Raw genomic sequence first — 20,735 nt, forward strand, 5'->3', positions numbered from 1 at the left:
TCACTTATGCAACGATCTTAATTGGAAACTCGAACTCATAGAGCGGCAGCACCGAGTAGTAGATTGCCCGGCTGTCAAACTCTATTGGCCGGTTCTTCTAACGTTCGATCCCTGCTGTTCGCCTGCCTTTGATTGGTCACTTTCTAATGCAAGTTCTGAGCAAATTTCACTATATAGAGTACCGTACAGCCTATCTTATATGTGTGTCTACACTCTCAACTCCTTACTAGATAGAACAACTCGCTATTCTACCCTATCTCAGAGGTAATTCAACAACATCCTAAATCGAGCTCTTCCTGCCGCCCGACACCCTTGCAGACCTGAGTCTCCCATGTGGTCGTAAGGGCGATCGTCCAAATCTGCCTTTGGATGGATCTGCAAGATCCTAATCCATGTGCACATCGATGAGCTATTTATTAGCGCTTTCGTTAACCGCTTTGGTTTCCAAAATTCCAAACTCCCAAATTTCCAAACTCATGGTTATTAGTGAGATTCCACTGCATAACTGCAAGTACGGCTACCGCATTGCCTCGGAACGGATCTTGGCCGGCCAAAAAAGTTACATCCGCCGGATGTAGGTTCTAGGTTCAGCAGTGGATCTGGGCTTCCAAAAGCTATACCAGCACCACACGAACAATTGTCATCGGGCCCAGTCAACGTACTACGTAGTACGATGCACATCAACAAGGTTTCGTCCAATGTGGTAAGGGATCGTTGAATTGAGAGGTGGATTGCGTTTTAAGCAGTGCAACTTCTCAGGTGTCCGAAGTGGTCTGACTTAACTGGCGTATTGTACACGTAGAGAGCTGTCTCTTCATCGTCTACGTCTAGTTTCTTAACTTAGTTGCCACTTAACCCCGTGGCCCATGCACTCCGAATGCCAAGTGGCAGGGCCATCTCAATCAACCGGCATCATATTGGACACATTATAATCGTGCTATGCAGGGCAGGTTCTGCACGAAAATCATTGATTATGTCAACATACCGGGCGTAGATTGGTTGAAGTAGATGGTAACATCCGCGGCATGCAAACATGGGCACATTCTCAGGCGCCGGTTTCGGACGGCACGACGGCACGGCGGCAAGACGGCACGACGGGATGAGGTGGAACTGGTCCAGTTCAACAGATGTGTTTGGCAAATGATGGTTTGCATATTTCACTAGTTATTTAAATAACGTAATAGCCTGACTGTAACAGTGCCATTAAGATGGGAGTGTTTCGTTAGCGTCCAGAAGATAAACGATATATACATTTACAGTAATACTGAAGAATATTTAGGCCATGCTGCATAACTTACCTGTTTCTCGGTGAGTCTGTACTACGTTAAACCAAACAGAAGGGAGTTCCGTCGCAGGGTTCAAACCATCCCTGCAGCAAGTCTCCGTGGTAAAGCAACGCTCATTACGTACATCGTATGTCAGCTTATCCTGGAGATCGACAGGCCACCCCCTGGTGCCAGCGATGGACAGGGATCATCTGCAAGGAAGATCCCCGGACAGAGACAGACAGACCATTGCGTGCGGGGAAGAGGAGACACTTACATGAACCTTAGGACCCTGCTCCACATATGGTAAAAGACGGTATTACTTGGTATGGTAACGTACAGAACAGCATGTTTGGCCAAGGTTGACAGACATGTCGTGGTGCTTAAGGAGGGAGCATCTCACGAGGACGACCAGATCCCCAGGGACTGTATAGCTTGAAGCACTACTCTAGTTGAGCTCGGCAGTGAATGTTCGACACTTTCTCCCTCCCCCAAATTAAGGATAATTTGAGCCCTCACCAACATGCCTCACAGCACTGTTGAGCATAACACCACAATCGATGGCCAACGAGTCGATGTTGCCTCCCTGGAAACCATCGATTTTGCACGCCTGACGACCAAGGAGCCGGCCGAGGTGGAAAAGTTGCTCCGTGCCTCTCAGATGCCTGGGTTCTTCTATCTCGACCTTCAGAACGAGCCTGCGAAAGATATCCTTACAGATCTGCGGAATGTTTACGCAGTTACAGAGAAATACTTTGACGAGCCTTCTGGGACGGAAACAAAGGGCTCTACATCTGGGCAGGTCTCTAGGTGGGTTTACATTCCACAAATCTAGGAATTTTTGAGGAGATGCTAAAACAAATTTGTGAAGCTACAAGCCAGGTGAGAAAGGAGGGACTTTCGAGGTCGGTCTCCCCACGACCATGTCACATTTGACTTCGATTTAAACGCTGTCACAGTTTACGCGCGAGAAAATGATTGAAGGAAAACTTGTCCTTCCCCCAACCCTCAAATCTCACGCCGTGCTGCTCGACCGATTCGCCTCACTCTGTTACTCCGTCAATAAGACAATGCTTTCTTGCTTGTCAGATGCTCTCAAGCTAGATGAGGCCAGTCGCTTCGAGAATCACCACCGTGATGACCAGCCCAGCGATTCGGCGCTCAACATCTACTCGGCGCCAGCGAGGGGAAAGCGTATCGATGTGCCTGACAATACGCACACAGATAGTGGATCCTTGACCCTATTCTTCGGTGACGAGTGGGGCATCGAGATGGAGCATCCTGAGACAAAGGACTGGGCCTTTATTGAGCCAAGGCCCGGGTGTGGCCTGGTCAACCTGGGCGACTTCTTGCAATCTGTGTCGGGGAACAAACTCCACTCTTGTCGGCATCGTATCGCCCAGCCAGTTGATGGGTTTCAAAAACGCTACTATGCTGTGTCATACTTGAGGCCTCAAAAGACTATGTAGATTTAAGCCAACTCTTAACAGTGAGAATAGAAGGGGTTTCTAAACAGAGATGAAAAACCTATATGTTCTACAAGGGTTGATAAAGAAATCATTTCCGCCTGAGACGAAAGAAGACTACCTGTAGGCTGTAGCCTACTAAACAAGTACTAGTAAGAGCTGTGAGCTCTGAAGAAGCTAGCAATGTGAGTAGGCACCTGTTCACGCTAGTTCACGCTAGTTCACGCTAGTTCACGCTAGTTCACGCTAGTTCACGCTAGTTCATGCCTGTTTGTGACCTGCAGTAGCTGAATTAGCTGTCCCTTCTTTTCCCTATAATAGAATAATAAATTTCATCCCAACCAGCAGCTTGTGCGGCGTATTTCAAACACTATTGAAGGAATTCATTTTCCTGCGAGAGGATGCTGATGTTTTAAGCACCTTTGAAACATTCAGTCAGCATTTGATCACTGGGATGGAAATTGTATGTGACTTACGATAGGGATACATGCCGCAGCACATGCAGCCGCCAAGGTCATCGTCGCTGCGCCCCAACCGACCTTTGCTCTTACTGTACCGACTATTGTCGGACCCACGAGAGACCCACATGAATATGCAAAAACAAAAAGACCAAATGCTTGAGACGAGGCACCCGAGTCTCCGAAGTCATGAGGATTTTCGCGCTTCAGGTCAGCTGCAGCGGCGGTGAGATCTGATACACAAGACGGCATAATCCACACGAACCCGAACCCTTTGCATTGCACGATCTTGTCAGTCGAGCAGCGCATTAATCGAGAATCAGCCCAAGGAGTATATAAAGGAGCACTTACCGACCAGGGTGAGTAAAACACATAACAAAACTTGGTGCGAAGTGCTATCTTTGGTGACAAACTGCATGCAGATTAGAGGAGGCGCAGCGAAGAGTAGTCCTCCAACAGCGATCCACCGCGATCCGAACCTGTCCGAAGCATGTCCCGCTACAGGTCCTAAGAAACCCGGAATGATCCATGAAAGAAAAATCAAGGCAGCACGTGTTGAGTTCCAATGGAAAGTTTGCTTGACGAACAATGGGATCATGCCTTCAAAACTGAGCATGACAAAAGCGAAGGTGAAGATACCCGCCATAGCCGCAAGGATCCGACCTGAGCGCAGCAGCAGGAAGTAGGATGGCCCACTATCAAATTCGCTTTCTTTGTGTTTCTTATGAATCAGGGCACTTCGTTCGTCCGGGAGTCGTAAAGCCGACTCGAGTGTGGTGGGACTCTGCGTGTTCCGATCCAGGCTGCTGATCTCTTGAGACGCTGCAGTTTGATTGTTCCTTTCCGCAATTGGAAAATCCGGAGCCGGTTCTTCGCTTTCGCTCACAGCTTTAGGCTCAATCATTGTCAATGCTAGCGCAAGACTGAAGGCGACAACTCCAATACTCATCGCAGACACGGCTCCGTACCCACCTCGGGCATAGACCACACCACCCAAAAGAGGAGCCGAAGTCGTGCCAACGCTGACAGACGTCTGAGCGTATCCTACCGCCTCACCGTACCTTTCTTGACCAAACATGTCCGTTAGTAGGGCCAGGCCACTCGTCCACACCACGGCGGCGGAAAATCCTTGCAAAAGACGCCCAATGACGAGAACGACGAAATGCCGACCAAAAGAAAGTATCGTAGTTGCAACAAGAAGCATCGAAAGCCCGAAGAGGAAAATGCCATGCCGTCGAGGTATTTTGTCACCAATCCAACCAAATAGCACTACAGAGAACATCAGATCGTCTGCAAGGGATTGCTTCGACATGGATGGACTCACACGATCCAAAAAGTAATGATCCACCGTACATTGATAGGAGAATAGCGATATAGATTTGCACTATCGGGGCTCAGTCAGCGGCGTCAATTGTCCACAGCGGACCTATGAAATTACCATCCTCTTCATCCACATTGATCCTATGCGGCAGAGCAAAAGGGAGGACGGGTATTATCTGTGATTCGACTTAGCCAAAGTTTGCCAACGAGCCGCAACGAAGATACGAACCGTCCCAAAAAGGAATGTGTCCTGTTCTTTCCGTGAGCTTTGGTTACAGAACACTTCACTGGCGGAAGACTCACGTTATAAATTGCTACACAAACCGTAAACAGTATAAAAGAGGGTGATGTGCGAAATCGAAAGAAAAGAGGCGGCCGAGGCTCGTGTGGCCCGAACATCTTCCCTGTCATAATCAAAGTTGGGACGAGAGATAAGTTTACTTCGCAATGGAAGTCAACGATGTAATTGATATACTGGACATTGCCATCCAGAGAACCGGGTGACAAGGGAGACAGAGTTTGCCAACATGGTAGTAAGAAAGACCAAGTACTTATTACTATATATTATGACTTGAAATGGAGAAATGTTTGGTCAGCAGTTCTATGTGTTGTATGCAACGGGTTAGATTGGTAGTCTCGATTGCGCTTGTGACAGATCATTCGGAAGTCGGAAACGAACAAAGAGCGGAGGGCCGAGGATCTGAGATGCTATACCTGGTCGTTCCATTCGTATTGAACGGTCAACAGGCCGGAGTATACTACCGCACATGTCATTGGTGTGATAGCTCCTGAGGCAACCTGCCAATGGTGAACCGCGCTCCACCCCCTCTACGACCGTCAATTATGTAGGTTGAGCATCATCATGATCATCATCCTCCTCCTCTGCAAGCCAGCGCATATTGCTCTTCTGCTAGACCTCAACCGCTTTGCTGACATGTCAACGTCCATTCTTCGAGAAGCTGACAGCCATCTTCCACGCACTGAACAGGAATTGTAATCTTGGGGGAATTTTTCACTAGTAATCCCATACGGAGTGTCATCGGACCACATCATTCTGAGAAAATTATGCAATCTGTCCATGCACTATGGCGCTGAATCGTATCTCTTACCTGCAGATTGCACCATCATCGAGCCTCATACAGTTCGGAGGGCTCAGCCGAACACTAGGTTCCTTGACCTGAGCTGGCTTAGGTGGCGCTGCACTATACCGCTCAGCTGGATGTACAACCCATCTAGCCCGTACCGCAGCGATCATACTAGAACATGCCGAATCTCCACCTCGGATGAATCCATTGGGGACTCGTTGGTTAAGCTGACCTCAATGGAGAAATAGTACCCACTGCAGGTAAAGGGTGTACTCAAGACTGTTCCCTTTTCTGTTCCCTTAAGGACTAGTTGCTCCCTCCGCCAGCATTATTAGCTCAATGAGTTGGCGGGTCCTAACCACCCAAAGGGTTTCGAGCTTCATTTGATGCTGCAGCTTTCCTTTTGCACAAATGCTCCCCCACTTGCCATGCAACGAGCACGGCAAAAGGCAAGATGCCGGCATCCCAGTAAGAAAGAAAACTACCTAAATATTACACAACAGCAAGCAGCCCAAGCACGCAGTATTGCCGCAAAACTCCTTTAATCATAACGACGTCAACCAAGTCTTGGCAGTGATGGTGCGGCTGCGTCAGAGTGCACCGAGTACTAAGTATGCTAGCACTACCACTATAGACAACGTCCTACAAACCGTTTTTCCGAAAGGTAGGGTGTGCACCAAAAAGTAGCGACGGCTTGGCAAACTCTATTGAGTAGCAAGTTTTGGTGGACCACCAGAGCCTTGGAAATAGGCCCACCCGTGAGTTTCTACTACGTACTAGTAGGCTCGAGCTACGGGGCTTCAAGATATGTAGATCGTAGATTAGGGCACCAGCACCTTTGAGTTTCAGGCCTAGAGTGGTTTCCTTGGTGATCCCAACTAATGGTTTGTTAGAGCACCTCGGATAATGTGCCGTTGGCGCCTAGAAAGAGTTGAAATGACACAATCTTGACAGTTCGTTGTCACCCGTTATTAGTTGTGGTGTGTAGCTCTGTGAAACATGGCAAAAAAGGTAAATGTGATGTCAGGTAGTAACAGCAGTAATAATAACAATGGCAGTACTGGATAAGTAACATGTTAAATTTCACTACTACTCAGGATGCACATCTCGGTAAAGTGACCTTTTTAGGCCGTGTTTGGGAGGTCCCGCTGCAACTTAATCGGTGTAAGGACCACAGACCAGAGGGTCTCTAAGCCCGTGGTACTGGGTCGTTTTAAACTGTTGGCCAGCTTAGCCTCGCTCTCTCTCTCTGATAGGGATGGGAGCTTGGGTGATGGCTGAAGTCTGCCACCTTGATCGCCTCAAAGCGCTGGTGAGCGACTCAAAAGAGTCAATTGGTGGTGGTGGTGGTGGTGGTGGTGTGTAATGACTACGTAGTAGAAATTTAAAATCGCTCCGCAGGCGCCAAGGCCCCCCAGCGCCGTGTTTGCGATGCCTCATTGCCTCTTTATTTCCGCTCTTTACTTCCGCTCTTTAGAAAGACATCCGTCCAGGTTCATGATGGTGTGCTGAGCAATTCATGGCTCTGAGAAGGCAAGCATTTGTTTCTACCGCATCAGGTTCCTCCGTTGACTCCATTTGAGTGAGCTTCTGGACTTCGTAGCTGTTTTAAGCGCATCTTCAACAACAACTGCGCGTTTTCAAGCTGGCGGTCCAAGTTTTCATTCCAAATCCACTCCCAAGCATGTTGCAAGTATTCCCGCACTGCTTCCATATTGTCTCCAATGGCTGCGTCTTCGAAGTTATAAACATCGCCCACTTTCCTGCTTGAAGCCACCAATCTCTGGGACCGTGGTCTCCGCACCGCGTCATAGGCAGAAAAGACGCTCTCCAGTTCACCTGCACTGTTGATCGAAGCCAGCAATTTTGACAGGATCAAGGCATCTTCCACTGCCATGCCAGCACCGGCGCCATGATGAGGCGTACTCGCGTGTGCTGAATCGCCCAGTAGACAGATCTTGCCCTTTCGATGATACGTTGCTACCGGAAGGTGGTCAAACAATGCCCACATATCCACCTTTTCGATCAGACCAAGTATACTCTTTACCGGTTTACTCCAGCCGTCGAACTCGGCAAGCATTTCCTCCTTCGTCGTGGGCTTCACCCACGCGCTGTCGTTCCATCTCTTGTCTTCTTTAGTGCGATACCCAACTACGTTGACAACTTTCCCTTGCTCGATCAGTGTCGTGAGCACATGAGCGTGATTTCCCAGGTCTGGCTTCGTCAGTATCATGGCGCATAACATCAGGACAGATTGTCGACACTTACACATCTGGCTGTTGGTCGCTAGATCCTCGCCCAGGATTTCTATCGCTTTGTCCGCTGGCACGAGCCCACGATAACAATAGTGCCCCGAAAACACGGGCTCACTCGCCTTATTTCCCTCTCCCAGCAACAGCTTCCTCACCTGGCTCTTAATCCCATCGCATCCCACAACAGCATCATGTATTGCCAGAGTACCATCCGAAAACTTCAGCACCACCCCTTCTTCGCCCTCGTCCTCAATCCCCACAAGCCTCTTGTCAAAACTCGCGGCTCCCTCCGGCATCAAGTTAACCAACTCATTCAAAAACCTCGCCCGGTGCACGCTCGACGTCACACCCCCCGACCTGACCGTCTCTGCTCGGCTTCTCCATCCCGTAGCGAAAATTGAAAAACCTTCCCTGCTCCTCGGGCGACGCGAAATTCGTCGTCTGGCACCGCTCGTAGCCTGCCAAGATGGCCGGGTCGAGCAGCGCGCGCATTGGGGCCCAAGCCCACGCCGGCGCCGATCTCGGAGAATGCGGGCGCGGCCTCGTAGACGTGTACCCGGACATTATGATGGACAAGGGCGACGGCGAGGCAGAGACCGCCGATGCCGCCGCCGACGATGGCGATGGAGAAGGGTTTGGGCTGGGGAGGGGGTAACATTGTAGATGGGATGTGATTGAAGCTCGCCTTTCTTTCTTTATCTTCCGTAGAAGTTAGGCTTAAATTAATAGCATTCAAATAGCAATTAGAGAGAGAAGTGTGTAGTGTAGTGTAGTGTAGCGTAGCGCATCAAACCCATTGTTTCGAATTACGAAATCTTACAGGTCCCGCCCTGATGCCGAGAGCCGGACAGCTACAGGACGAGGATTTGCGCCTGCGTGCCCGAATAGAAAGCCAGATCATGCTCCCCCTCTGGAACAAGGGCCGCGGTCATTTGGGCCCAATAACACATGCAACTCAGTACTAGTTCTTCTTTTGAATGCTGTGTAATGCAAAATGAATCAATCAATCACAAATCCCAACCCCTCCGCCTTCTCCCCCTTTTTGATCTCCTCACAAGAACGCTCCAATCCTACATAGCACCAAACTACATCCGTACCAACTCACGCGTAGCTAAGTACCACGTTACTAACTTACTACGGCTACCGGTCTAATTTGTGTAAACCCCTTGCTGAAAATGCTCGTATCCGTATCCGTACAAAACGTACTATGTAGAATGGAGTATAGACGCCCACAAAAGGGCCCAAACCCAGATAGGACTAGTCTCCAAAATCGAATTTGCATTTCATTGGCCATCTACAACTGCTTGCAGCTCCTCAATATAGAAGGACCCAGCATCTTATGCAGCAATCAACAGCCACTCACAGCTCATCATACTTGTACAGAGTATCTCTATAGCGCTTTTGTATCTAATTCTTCATACAGTTCAGCATTTGCAGGATGAGCAAGATTCGTGCAAAATAGCGAATAGGGATGTGTACGTAAAAAAGGCGTCTGTAAGATATTTTGACCGCGGAGGTGTACAAAAATTAGGCCTGTAGCCGCAGTAAGTACTCGGTGCCGCCGCGCCGAGAAATGAGTTCCAGGTGTCCCATCAAGACCTGCTTGCCAAAATAGAGATTGACTACACTTAATGTGCCCCGAGGAAAACGAGGGTTAAACAACTAAGTTAGGGGGTAGGTCGAAGACGCCGGGGAAGCCAGATAGCTACTAGTAATCGAATCGAAAAGGCTGTACATCATTTACGCAAATGGGCTGAACTCACATTGCGCTAGAACTCACTTTTCCGGCCGCGGCACCGAGTATAAATAACGCAGTATGCGCCGTTTGCTGGCATCGGATGCGAGGGAAAATATCTACGATGTACCTCCGCGGGCATCGTAGTCGGTGGGTAGCACGGGTTGCAGATCTTTCCATCTCCACTGGTGTAGTCTAGATCTGTCTGGTGTGAGTGCCAGGGATGCATCAGCATCAGTATCAGCATCAGGGTCCCGGTCCCATCCATCCCATTCACGTACGTCGAGGACGGCGAAAGGGTGTTGCTACCGGTCTGATGCTACGTATCGACCTGAGCTGATCGAGGTAATGTGTTATGTTGAGAGGTTTTGCAGTGCGGTGCTCATTAATTACTTGTCAGTTACTTGTTACTTGGACACGGTACGGGATATCAAAGATCCAACTCCTCTTCTGATTCGGATTCTTGATATGTACTTAGCAATTCTTGTCATTTGATTGGAAACCCCCCCTAACATTTTAATGTCTTTCCAAAAACCATCAAAATGAAAGCCTGGATATCCTCCATGGTGATGATCATCTCTACCCAAATGATATCTTTTTTTGTAATTCTTACATACTCTCAACCAACGTCTTAAGCTCCCGGAAAGTCCGCTCGATAGCATCAACCAACCGCTTCGCCTGCCCGTTCCGACAACACACACTCATCGCCATCTGGTCCTGTCTGGTGAAGTAGCAGATCGTAAACCCATCGTCGGCAGGCGGACCGAATCCCGCGTAGCCCAGGCATGGATTGTCCACGTTGCTGCCCATTAGGATGGTGGTGCCGAGGCGGGCCCAGCCTGGGTCGGTGAAGATTGTCGTGGTGGTGGTTGGAAGTTGGTTCGGGCTGCTGCTGTCGCCGTTGATGTAGGCGTCAGCTCCTGCTAATGGTATCGGCTGGACGGCGTTCGCCTCGAGGAAAGCACGCCGCCGTTTCCACAGCTGCTGAAGCACGTACAGATGGCGATGGTGGCTCAGGCCCTTGGCGCAGTCCTTGGACAGGGCAACGTGTGCATCTGTGGCCCGGTGCATCGCCTCAATCTTTTCGGATGGACTGGCCTTTTTATCGCTGAAGATGCGCGCGAATGCTGCAGCCTCGGGCGTTAGAGGGCGTATCACGTCTGTCCGGCCGTGCAGGTATTGTCTCATCTGGACGGGCTCGAAGCCATTTCCGACATGTGAGTATGCACTGTGGTAAGCTGCGTGAAGTGCCATTTGGAAGAACGCGTCGGGCGGAAAGCCCGCGGACTTTATCCAGCCTTTGCCGTATTCTCTGAAATCCAAGGTCTCAAGCTGGTGCCGCTGGATGCGGTCGATGAGGTGCGCTTCTGCAAGATGGAGGGCAGCGTCAATCTCCGAGGGTATCTCCCAATTGAGCTTCTGCAACCTGGCTGGGATGGCGGCCGTGTCAAATGCGTCGTGCTGGTGGGTGACGGTGGAGTCTGATGATGGCGCATTGTTCTTGTTGGTGGTATGTTCTGGGTGTGAGATAGAGCCCTCGTAGATGTCGCACGCCATGCGAATGTCCGCAGACCCGTCCGTGCAGGTATGCTCGAAATTCATACCCGCCGCTCCGTTGCGGCAGACTATCAGAGCCAGCTTGTCATACCAGCGATTCATACATGTGCCAACCTGGACACCGTTTTCAACAACGTTGGTGCCAGAGATCATATTCTTGCACACATCCGGCATGGTTTCGGGCGAGTTGTCATCCAGGCACAGTACGAAGAGCGAGGAGTCTATGATAGCAAAGTTTGGGCCGTTCTTCAATCCCGCATGTACAAGGGACTCCCTGCAACGAGACCACACCTTTTGATTCTCGGTCGTTAGTAGACCCACAGAGTTTTTGAAAGCATCCGCAGCCGGAATATTTTGTGCGTCATTGACAATGTGTTGTAGACTCTTTTCGAGATCGTAAATGTCTATAATCTGGCTGGAGCCCTCTTCCAACACACCTAGACGGTAGATCTGTCCACGACACATGACAATAATATGTCTAGCGTCCGGATCAAGTCGGATCCTGCCACCATCATCGCCTGGTACTCTCGCCACCCCGAAAAGCCACCAGTACTGGTTCATGCAAATGGGCATACCGCGTATTTCATCTGGCGGCAATCGATCTTCTCGAATCGCCTGGGAAAAGGCGACCGCCGAGCAGACTAGAGATGCAGCACGCGTGATCTGGCCATTGCGTGACGGATCTGGGTCATCTTGGAACACGCAGCTAATAGCCTGGTTAGCAAGGAGTTAAAAGGAATCTTTGCTGCTGCAAAAGGCGCTGGACTGACAAAGCGTTCGAGTTTAGTACCACGGCTACTCTGGCAATCAGCAAACGGCTACCTCTTTTGATACTTGGACACAGTTGAATGCTTACGCGAATCATCACCTAAGAAACTTTCGTAGCCTGCCGCTATACGTTAGGTGTCCGGATGGAGTTTTCTTCACGCCTACATGGGCAGATAGAACTCACAGAAATGCTCAAAGTAGTTTGCGTGGCTATTGTCATACTCCTTGAGCTGCGCCTGTAGTATCGGCCCCTCTCCATGGAGAAAGTTCTGCACCGCCGCGGCGCTGGCTTTCTGCTCCTCTGCCGCCTGCAGTGGCTTCAATGCTTCGAGGTATCTCTGACACGAAGACTCAAGGGACGGCAACGGCAGCTTTGGCAGCTTGTGCTGAGCAGCAAACGTGATTCCTGAATCATGATGACCCCATGACCTTGCCGATGGGTCAGGTCCGTTTCTAGGGAACATGCCTGCAGCTTTGACTGCTTCCTTGAAAGAGCTGCCAATCTTTGAAGCCTGCGTTGAAGCTGCCCCAACTTCGACCGAAGTGGCCAAGACAGAAGAGGGCAAGACCGAGCAACAGAAACGGTGAGGGTCCAAGGGCGGTGCGGAAAAGGATAATCGGGACAATAGGAGGGGTAGCGACAGAGGTTGAGGGTATGGTGGCGAGTGGAGAGGCCGGTGAGAATGAGGAGAATGAGGAGAATGAGGAGAATGAGTGAACATACCCCTGGCCCCCCTTGGGTGGGATCGGCCTCGTGAATCTGACGATCTCGCCCGACCATCACCATCGCACTACTGCTAGTGGTGGTGACACAAAGCGAAAGCGGGACATGCATAATAGTAGTACGTAGTACAATGTACGACGTGGGTATCTGCATATGCGTGTGCATATGCATATGCAGGGCCGAAAAAGTATGGCGCAATTTGTCCGAGAATTTACGTACTACTTATCGATTACGATATGCGATTTGCGGAGTCTAACGCTCAAGGTGATCTAACGTGGGCTAAGGATAGCTCGCCACTAGCATCATCTTGCAAAACGCCAGCCGTTGAGCGGCAGTTGAGCGGCACGACCCTTTAGAGAATAGGCCCATTTAGAGGTTAGGCACTTTAGAGGTAGGGTCCCTACTAGTTAGTTGTAGTCAATTCTCCGAAACGTTCCCGAGTTTCATGGCGTTCTCGAATTGCAGCTCCAGAGGTCGAAATCCATCGATTACCGGCCATCATATTTCTAGATCATTCATAGAAGTATCCATTAATACTACACTACTGCAAGAAAAGCCGACTTATGCTTCCAGTGGTCAGTGCATCATGCATCATTTGACGCATGATTCTATCCCCGTAATGAAATGTATGTGAAATACCAGTACGATGTCTTCTGGCTAGGCTAGGAGCAGTCGCTTTAGAAGAAGAAAAGAAGAGGGGAAGTGGGCGGGGAGGGTTCCGACCCATGGTCTGGCTCTATGGTAGTGACAAGGTACGAGAGCATGCTGGCTGGATGAGTGCTGTGCGTTCGCACAGAGCAAACCTTATCCAGCGTTCGGAGACAACGCAACCGTACCAACCGCACCATTGGTACAGAGGTACGGTACAGCCAAGACCAGACTCTCTGTACCGTTGGAACCGTACCAGTACCGAAACAAGTAGTAGATATAGATAGCTTGGTTAAGGATCAAAAGGGGGGTCTACCACGTCTGCAGCACGTGACTCTTGGCGTCACGTGACCGCCTTTACGCCTACTATAGCAGTAGATTAGCCTGCTCCTCCCTCTTAACTAGATTCTGCATAGTAACCTAGATAATTTGCTTTATCCACCTTATCATAAATCAATGATATAAGGCAAGGCTGTAACGACAATAAGCTCAGAGGCAGTAGTAGCAAGCTACAAATGTACGTATCACACATAACACTGTAGGATTCTATCTCAACTGCAAATCTGACCGAAATAGGAAGTCTAGGGAGCCTCATCCTTGATTCCTGTCAATAGTACTACCTGTACCATTGGTACGTACCAACGGTACAGGTAGTACTCCTGGTTGGAACGGTACGGTACAGACCCCCTTGTACCGTCTGGTTGCACTGTCTCCGCACGCTGACCTTATCTCACTGTGGGCGTGGTAGCTGTCCATGCTGCCAACGTAGTACAATGGAGAGGTAGCCAAAAGCTTAAAAAGTGGAAGGAAAACGAGTAATGAGCTAGATCTGATTCGAGCAATTGACCGGCAGGGCCCACACTTTGACAACAAAGCAACATCTACTACGATCGTCGTACGTGCAGAGCACTGCTAATACGGCTGCAGCTGGGCACCAAGATCCCCCTACATTAGCTGGTTCTGGAATATATATGTAGGATTTGTGTTGTACGTGATCGTACCAGTACGTGCAGAGCACTGCTGCTACTGCTGCAGCTGGGCACCAAGATCCCCCTACGTTAGCTGGTTCTGGAACATATATGTACGATTTGTGTTTTACGTGATCGTGATCGTGATCGTCCCAGTACGTACATAGTAGTGCTACCTGCAGGCTCACACTCCTCATGCATTGCGGCCCTGAGACAATACCATACCAAATGCCGGAAGGCAGCATCAGAACGCAACGAAATAGCTCGTCTTCCAATTTTTCCCCGACCCAGATATCTCAGCTAACCAGGAAGTTGACTATCTTACTTTCCCCACCCGATGAGCCAGTCTTCAAGATAAATCCCTCAGACGCTCCTAGCAGCTGAGACCCTGCCTTCGCCTCCAGCCCGCTGGCAAAGGCTCGCTTGTGCTCTCCGGCAGTGCTTCGGAGAGACCCACCCCAAGCTCCAATGCAGCTCTCATGCCAGCAGAGTCCAGACACTCATTGTACGCCTGTAGTTGGGGTAGTGCACGTGGAGGCCTCGCGCAATTTCGGCAGACAATTTTTTCGCATCCCCATCTCGGGTTGATTTCCTTGGTCCGCATAGTAGAGCGTGATACTACGGAAGAATTGCATCGCGTTGGATTACAGCCAGCCAGTCCAGCTCGGCTGCATATGCTAGGTGGCGGGCAGACTGCCATGAGCAACAGAATGCTATGATGTGCCAAGGATAGAGTTGTGTCTGGTAGTAGTAATAGTATGATTCAACTGGGGAGCCCCTTCTCAGTAGATGCAAGTGTGTTCTCAAACATGGTCAACCCCAATTCACCTTGACCGTCACATTGTTTGAGTACCACTTATACCCCATACTGCCTTACATCCACCTGTATTCCCCAGCCCAGCACAGACACAATGTATTACAAGCCAAACCGCCACGTCGACGTGCCCAGCACCGACTTGCTGACCTGGATTTTTGGGAATGAAGCATGCCATGACCCGGATCGACCGGTGAGCAATAGCCAGCCCGAATTGCTCGTCTGTGTGTGCTGACTGGAGATGGATGCAGCTTTATATAGACGCGCTGGACCCGACCAGAAGACTTACCTTTTCCCAAGCCCGCTCCGCAATCCGATCGATGATCAAGGGGCTCCGAAGCCTTGGTATAAAGAGAGGCTCATGCGTCTGTTTGCACACATTCAATGTAAGCGATTTGAAACCTTTTTTGTCACGACTCGCGCTGACACAAGCCCTACCGTAACTGCAGGACGTAAGTCATAAGCCAAGTCTGACGTCAGGGAGCTTTCCCGCTGATATCGCCCTCTTTGCGCAATCCCACAGATTTACTATCCTCTCCTTTTTCTGGCTGTCATTGGTGCAGGCGGAGTGTTCGTCGGATCGAATCCAGGGTACAAAGAACTAGAGCTCACAAGTCTTCTCGAAACGTCCAAGGCCAGCCTGATCATTACAGCGCCGGACTTGCTGCCAACCGTACAGAATGTAACGCATCAATTGCAGATTCCAGATTCCAGGGTGCTCGTGTTTGCCGAGGCCTGTGACACCCCCAACGGCTTCAGGTCGTGGAATGAACTCTTCCAGCATGGAGAAGATGACTGGGTCCGATTCGACAACGAGAAAACTGCTAAGGAGACACCCGCCTGTCTGGTGACCACTAGTGGAACGACCGGGATGCCGAAAATGGCTGTTCTTTCTCACCATGCTTGGGTCGCGCTGAACTGTGTTATTGATGACCCCAATCCCAAGCCGTACCAGATTAAGAGGTGGGTGAAGTCCATCACATACTGCCACACAGCCTTTCGCCGTCTGGTTATCCGCTTTGGGCTCGTGTAGCCTGTGCTGACGAATCCTTAGGTTGATTTTCCTGCCGATGTTTCATACCTTTGCTGCTCCTCTCTCACACCTCGCACCCTTGCGGGAGGGTCACACGACGTACATAATGCCTCGATTCTCTATGTCTCAATTCATCAATGCCGTGGAGCGTTTTGACATAACCGAGGTGCTGCTTGTCCCACCCATGATTGTCTCCTTCGTAACGTCGACTTCTCCCAGGAACTTCTTAAAGCATATCAGGTTTGTCTGGTGCGGGGGCGCACCTTTAGATGGGGCCATCGTGAAGCAGATGTACAGGCTCTTGGCTCCAGATGCCTGTATTGCCCAAGTGTACGGCATGACCGAGGCTGGATGGATATCGACCTTGAAATGGCCCGAGAGAGACGAATCCGGAAGCGTTGGGAGGCTACTACCCAACGTAGAGGCTAAGTGTGTTCTGTGGGTGGCCATTCCTGTGGGTGGCCATTCCTGTGGTCATGGCTGATGGTGATGTAGGTTGATCAACGAGCACGGCGTATTCGTTCGAGAACCAGGCAAAAGAGGAGAGATATGCGTGCGTGGGCCACGGCTTATGAGTGGATACCTTGGAAACCCCAAAGCCAGTGCAGATTCATTCATAGACGGCTGGCTCAAAACAGGTGACGTTGGGACAGTTGATAAGCTAGGCCGGATATTCATTGTCGACAGGCAAAAGGTAAGCCACCCCAGCCCCCATCTACTCTAGTTCTTCCGTATAGATACTAAGAGCGTTCGCCAGGATCTCATCAAGGGTAAAACACCCTTCAGTCTTGCTCCGTGAATGGTTGGTTGACCTGTTTGCAGTGCGCGGCTGGCAAGTGGCACCGGCCGAGCTCGAAGGGGTTCTCCGGACCCACCCACACATCATCGACGCTGCCGTCATCGGAGTCAAGCACAACAATTCTGAAGCACCGAAGGCATTTGTCGTCCGAGATTGCCAATCGCTCTCGGAAGAAGCAGTCAAGGCATACATCGCAACCCTGCTAGTGGGATACAAGCATCTCGATGGAGGCGTATGCTTTGTCGACTCCATCCCCAAGAGTCCGAGTGGAAAGATCTTGAGAAAGTTGCTCTGAGAAAAGGCCGTCGGTGCGAAAAAATGCCAGATCGAAAATCGGGAGTGCGGATGGAGATATGAGTTCGCATCAGTCTAACCGTGATAAGTATGATCTAGTTTACATAAAATTATGCTATTTCAGACGTCATTTTAGAGAAATAATAGCTAAATAATAGCTAAATAATAGCTAAATAATAGCTAAATTATAGCTAAATTATAGTCATTTGAGCCTCCTGACGATCCTCAGAATATTAAAAAGGTCTGTTAAATCACTAAGGACCAATACCGCGTCATTTTCGGAGCCCTACCCCCAGTAAGTCCTATCCCATGCGCCGGCAATTAAAAGTGCCTTTTTAGCGCCAAAATATCTTGGCACTACCAAAATTGAGTAGAAAGCAACAGCAAGCAGTTATTGGGTTATTATTGACTATGATACTGCTTAAAGCAGGCTCCTTGGAGACAGAGATGTACGTTACATGCTATACAGCCTCCGTATGGCCTCATTCGACGCGAAGGGGCATTAGAATTGACGATTTCGGCCAAAATCGGCCTCCTTGTATCAATATTCTTCGATTTTGACTCCTGAGCAACCTTTCGACACTATATACAGAGTCCCCGCTTCAGAAATGCTTGCCAACGATGGTCCTGCGTATCTCGATTTGGTAGAGGGAGCTTGTACTCTCTCCTACTCCTAGTAGGCTCTGAATAGGGTGTTTTGAGTAGAGCGTCAATGAGCGCTTTCTGAAAGGGGCGTTATCCTCTTTTGGAAGTATCTGTCACAACGCCTCTTTCAGAAGTATTCGTAGTACTCTTCTTCTAAATTAGGTAACTATTAACTGCATAGATATCTAAAATATAATATCACAAAGGGCGCTAAACACAACATTTATATAATTAATAAGCTATGAAATTCTTTTATAATTAATTACTTTAATTAACGCTATTTATATAATAGTTATAGTTATTAATAATATAAAGGATATAAAGTTGTTTAAAGAGCAGGTTACTAAAAACAAGGCGTATAATTTAAGTATTAGTTAATATAAGAAAGAGCCTTTTACAAAGTTATAAAACTATATTATTTTTAAGAGGATAAGCAATTATATAGCCTATTATAGCATTATTATCCTGTTATAAAAAAACAAGTATATTATTAATAACTTTTGTAAGTATAGAATTCTAAATAAGGCTATAGTTATACTCTTTTAATTTCAAGATCTATATAAGGACTCCTTAAACGTTTTTGCAAGTAATATTAATATAGTAAATATGTAAAGCAAGGAGTGCTTACATAACATTAATATTTAAAAACAGATTATCCAAAAAGAAGCAAAAAACGCATATTAGATGCATTTGATGTAAATGCTATATAAGACAAATAATAAGGGCAAACGTTAGTATAAGATGTATTATATTAAGCTCTGTAAGCTCCTTTTTAATAACTTAATCAACTTCTATACCCTCTTAAGGGATAGCTTCAAGTCTATTAAGGCGGCTATGCTATAGCTAGTTATACACGTATCTGCAATGGCTTGAAACTAGAACAAGTCAATAGTCCATAGATTGCTAAAACGTAAGCTGAGGAGTCTATCTACATTGCGGCCAGCGCTCTACTCTATATACTCCTCCATCGAACACAAGGGGTGCTACTAGTTAACCTGCGCAGAGGATCCGACGGAGTATCTGCAGGGCCAGAAGCGGTAGCTTCCCTCTGGAGGAGATTGTACTTCCCTAAAGGGGTCGTATCAATCTCCTGTTCCATGGTACTCGTACGGGGAGCCACGTGCCGTACGGATGCCTCTATCGGCGGCATAGTAGCTTGACGGCAAGAGTTCCGCGTGCCGTTGTGGATACGCCATCGGCGCTGCCGTCCGAGTGCGTGGCTGGTCCCGTGTATTTCCTGCGCCATAGCAGAGGAGATACTCCATCCATCACAGTATCTAGCGTTGCCAAGTACCCAAACCTTATAGCCCTCCTTAATTGGCTTATTTAGCAGCTTGACTTTATAAGAGCTGCGACCTCTATAAGCAAGCATTGCCTCATCCACAGCTAGATAAGAGCTTGGTTGCTAATTATCCTTGCAATTTTGCTTAATAATAGTACTAATTGGCTTTACTTATCACGCAAAGGTCTCGTGATCCTCACAAGGAGCAGTCGTACGCTCTTGAAGCGTAAAATATTAATGAATTTGCTCATATCTTTTTAGACCCAAGAATGCGCCTAGATAACCTGACTCGCTCTAATGTTCTTCATGTTTGGATAGCCTATGATATCCTATATAAAGCAAACAACTGATGTATCACTAGATATCAGTTGAATTGACTAGTTTCTAGAGTCTAGAAAGACATTCAGCATCTTCTTCTTCGTCGAAATCCGTATTTCGAGCCTTTTCTGCGTAGCTATTCGTTGATTCAACGATTCTATCAATAATAGCTGGCGTAAGAAGTCGTTGAAACGTATCAAGCTGTGAGAGACCTGTAGCTAGCGATTTAGACTGTTAAAATTATAGAATAAGGGGTGGTTCATAATTAGGGAGCTCAGGAAGTTGATTTTCGTCTATTTCAAGCGCTTTTGGAAGCGGCCCCGCGGCGATGGGTTTGAGCGCTGTTCGTTGCTCTGTTCGAGCAGTATTCTTCGTAACTTTTGGATCGCTAGCTGCACTAGGAGCTCCTTTTGCCTCCCAGATAGTTTTGGGCTTTGGTATGCGTTTCGATCTGCGTAAATCCATGTTAGAAATCGATCTCAATGGTGAGATTCATCAAAAAGTCGAAAAGAGACATGCCAAGACTCAAAATGCTTGGCACGCTAAAAAGGCACTTTTAATTGCCGGCGCATGGGATAGGATATACTAGTACTACTTACTCGCTAACTCAGAAAGCATGGGCTAGCAGTACAGACACACCCATGCTTAAAAGCGCCGGCGTAGGATCCTTAGAATGTGAGACGGCCTACATAGGCGAGGAGCGTAGGCGATGGCCACCCGGATTCCGGGCGAATTTTAGGTGCTAAGGTCGCCTAAGCAGGGCCTTCGACCCTACGTGGCCCACCTCTAGTCTGACGACTTTTTGGGACACGACTGCCCTAACTTACTTATAAACTAACAACCTGGGATGCTGAAATTCATTCTTGAAGAAGATCGAGTCGGCGGTACATGCTACGAGGTGAAGAAAGACCCATAGTGGTCCAACCCCAATATGGATTCCTGGTAGAGCTGACTGGCAACGGGGAGGTATTCTCGAGCATCCGCGTGTGTGCGTGCGAACCCAGATCCAGCCAGGTCCAGGACCGGGTGGGAAGATATAGAACTCTCTTGCGGATAATCGATACTTCGAGAATTCAATACAACCAGGATTCACGGCGTCCAAGCACAAGACCGGGCTTGCCGGTCGAAATCCCCTTATACAATATTCGCATGCTTCTCCAATGCTAGCACGATTTATCAAGCTGGGAATTTGGGGCACAGCCATTGAACCAGCCTGGATAGTTTTTGAATGAGTGACATATTGCATACTAAGCTAATTTTTCCTAGATATTTCTGGCTACGAACTGCATTGTGCATGTAGCACA

General features: G+C 48.7%; 5 protein-coding genes across 5 annotated transcripts; 2 read left to right on the forward strand and 3 right to left on the reverse strand.

Moving 5' to 3' along the window:
* Positions 1-1,788: 1,788 nt before the first annotated feature.
* EPUS_04450 (uncharacterized protein) lies at positions 1,789-2,734 on the forward strand (the record flags this gene model as incomplete). The annotated part of the gene is made up of 3 exons (XM_007787836.1): positions 1,789-2,075; positions 2,137-2,170; positions 2,225-2,734. 3 exons carry the CDS (start codon positions 1,789-1,791, stop codon positions 2,732-2,734), a joined length of 831 nt encoding a protein of 276 aa, XP_007786026.1.
* A 360-nt stretch (positions 2,735-3,094) lies between these two features.
* On the reverse strand, positions 3,095-4,501 carry EPUS_04451 (uncharacterized protein; the record flags this gene model as incomplete). The annotated part of the gene is made up of 3 exons (XM_007787837.1): positions 3,095-3,151; positions 3,208-3,461; positions 3,541-4,501. 3 exons carry the CDS (start codon positions 4,499-4,501, stop codon positions 3,095-3,097), a joined length of 1,272 nt encoding a protein of 423 aa, XP_007786027.1.
* Positions 4,502-7,149: 2,648 nt separating this feature from the next.
* EPUS_04452 (uncharacterized protein) lies at positions 7,150-8,504 on the reverse strand (the record flags this gene model as incomplete). The annotated part of the gene is made up of 3 exons (XM_007787838.1): positions 7,150-7,808; positions 7,863-8,133; positions 8,196-8,504. 3 exons carry the CDS (start codon positions 8,502-8,504, stop codon positions 7,150-7,152), a joined length of 1,239 nt encoding a protein of 412 aa, XP_007786028.1.
* A 1,686-nt stretch (positions 8,505-10,190) lies between these two features.
* Positions 10,191-12,370, reverse strand: EPUS_04453 (uncharacterized protein; the record flags this gene model as incomplete). Its single annotated transcript, XM_007787839.1, has 4 exons — positions 10,191-11,844; positions 11,909-11,933; positions 11,995-12,030; positions 12,091-12,370. 4 exons carry the CDS (start codon positions 12,368-12,370, stop codon positions 10,191-10,193), a joined length of 1,995 nt encoding a protein of 664 aa, XP_007786029.1.
* Positions 12,371-15,157: 2,787 nt separating this feature from the next.
* On the forward strand, positions 15,158-17,187 carry EPUS_04454 (uncharacterized protein; the record flags this gene model as incomplete). Its single annotated transcript, XM_007787840.1, has 7 exons — positions 15,158-15,253; positions 15,312-15,446; positions 15,584-16,023; positions 16,115-16,522; positions 16,589-16,787; positions 16,851-16,863; positions 16,916-17,187. 7 exons carry the CDS (start codon positions 15,158-15,160, stop codon positions 17,185-17,187), a joined length of 1,563 nt encoding a protein of 520 aa, XP_007786030.1.
* Between the last annotated feature and the right edge of the window lie 3,548 nt (positions 17,188-20,735).

This window comes from Endocarpon pusillum, assembly GCF_000464535.1.
Source record: "Endocarpon pusillum Z07020 unplaced genomic scaffold C700255, whole genome shotgun sequence".
Classification (NCBI taxonomy): domain Eukaryota; kingdom Fungi; phylum Ascomycota; class Eurotiomycetes; order Verrucariales; family Verrucariaceae; genus Endocarpon; species Endocarpon pusillum.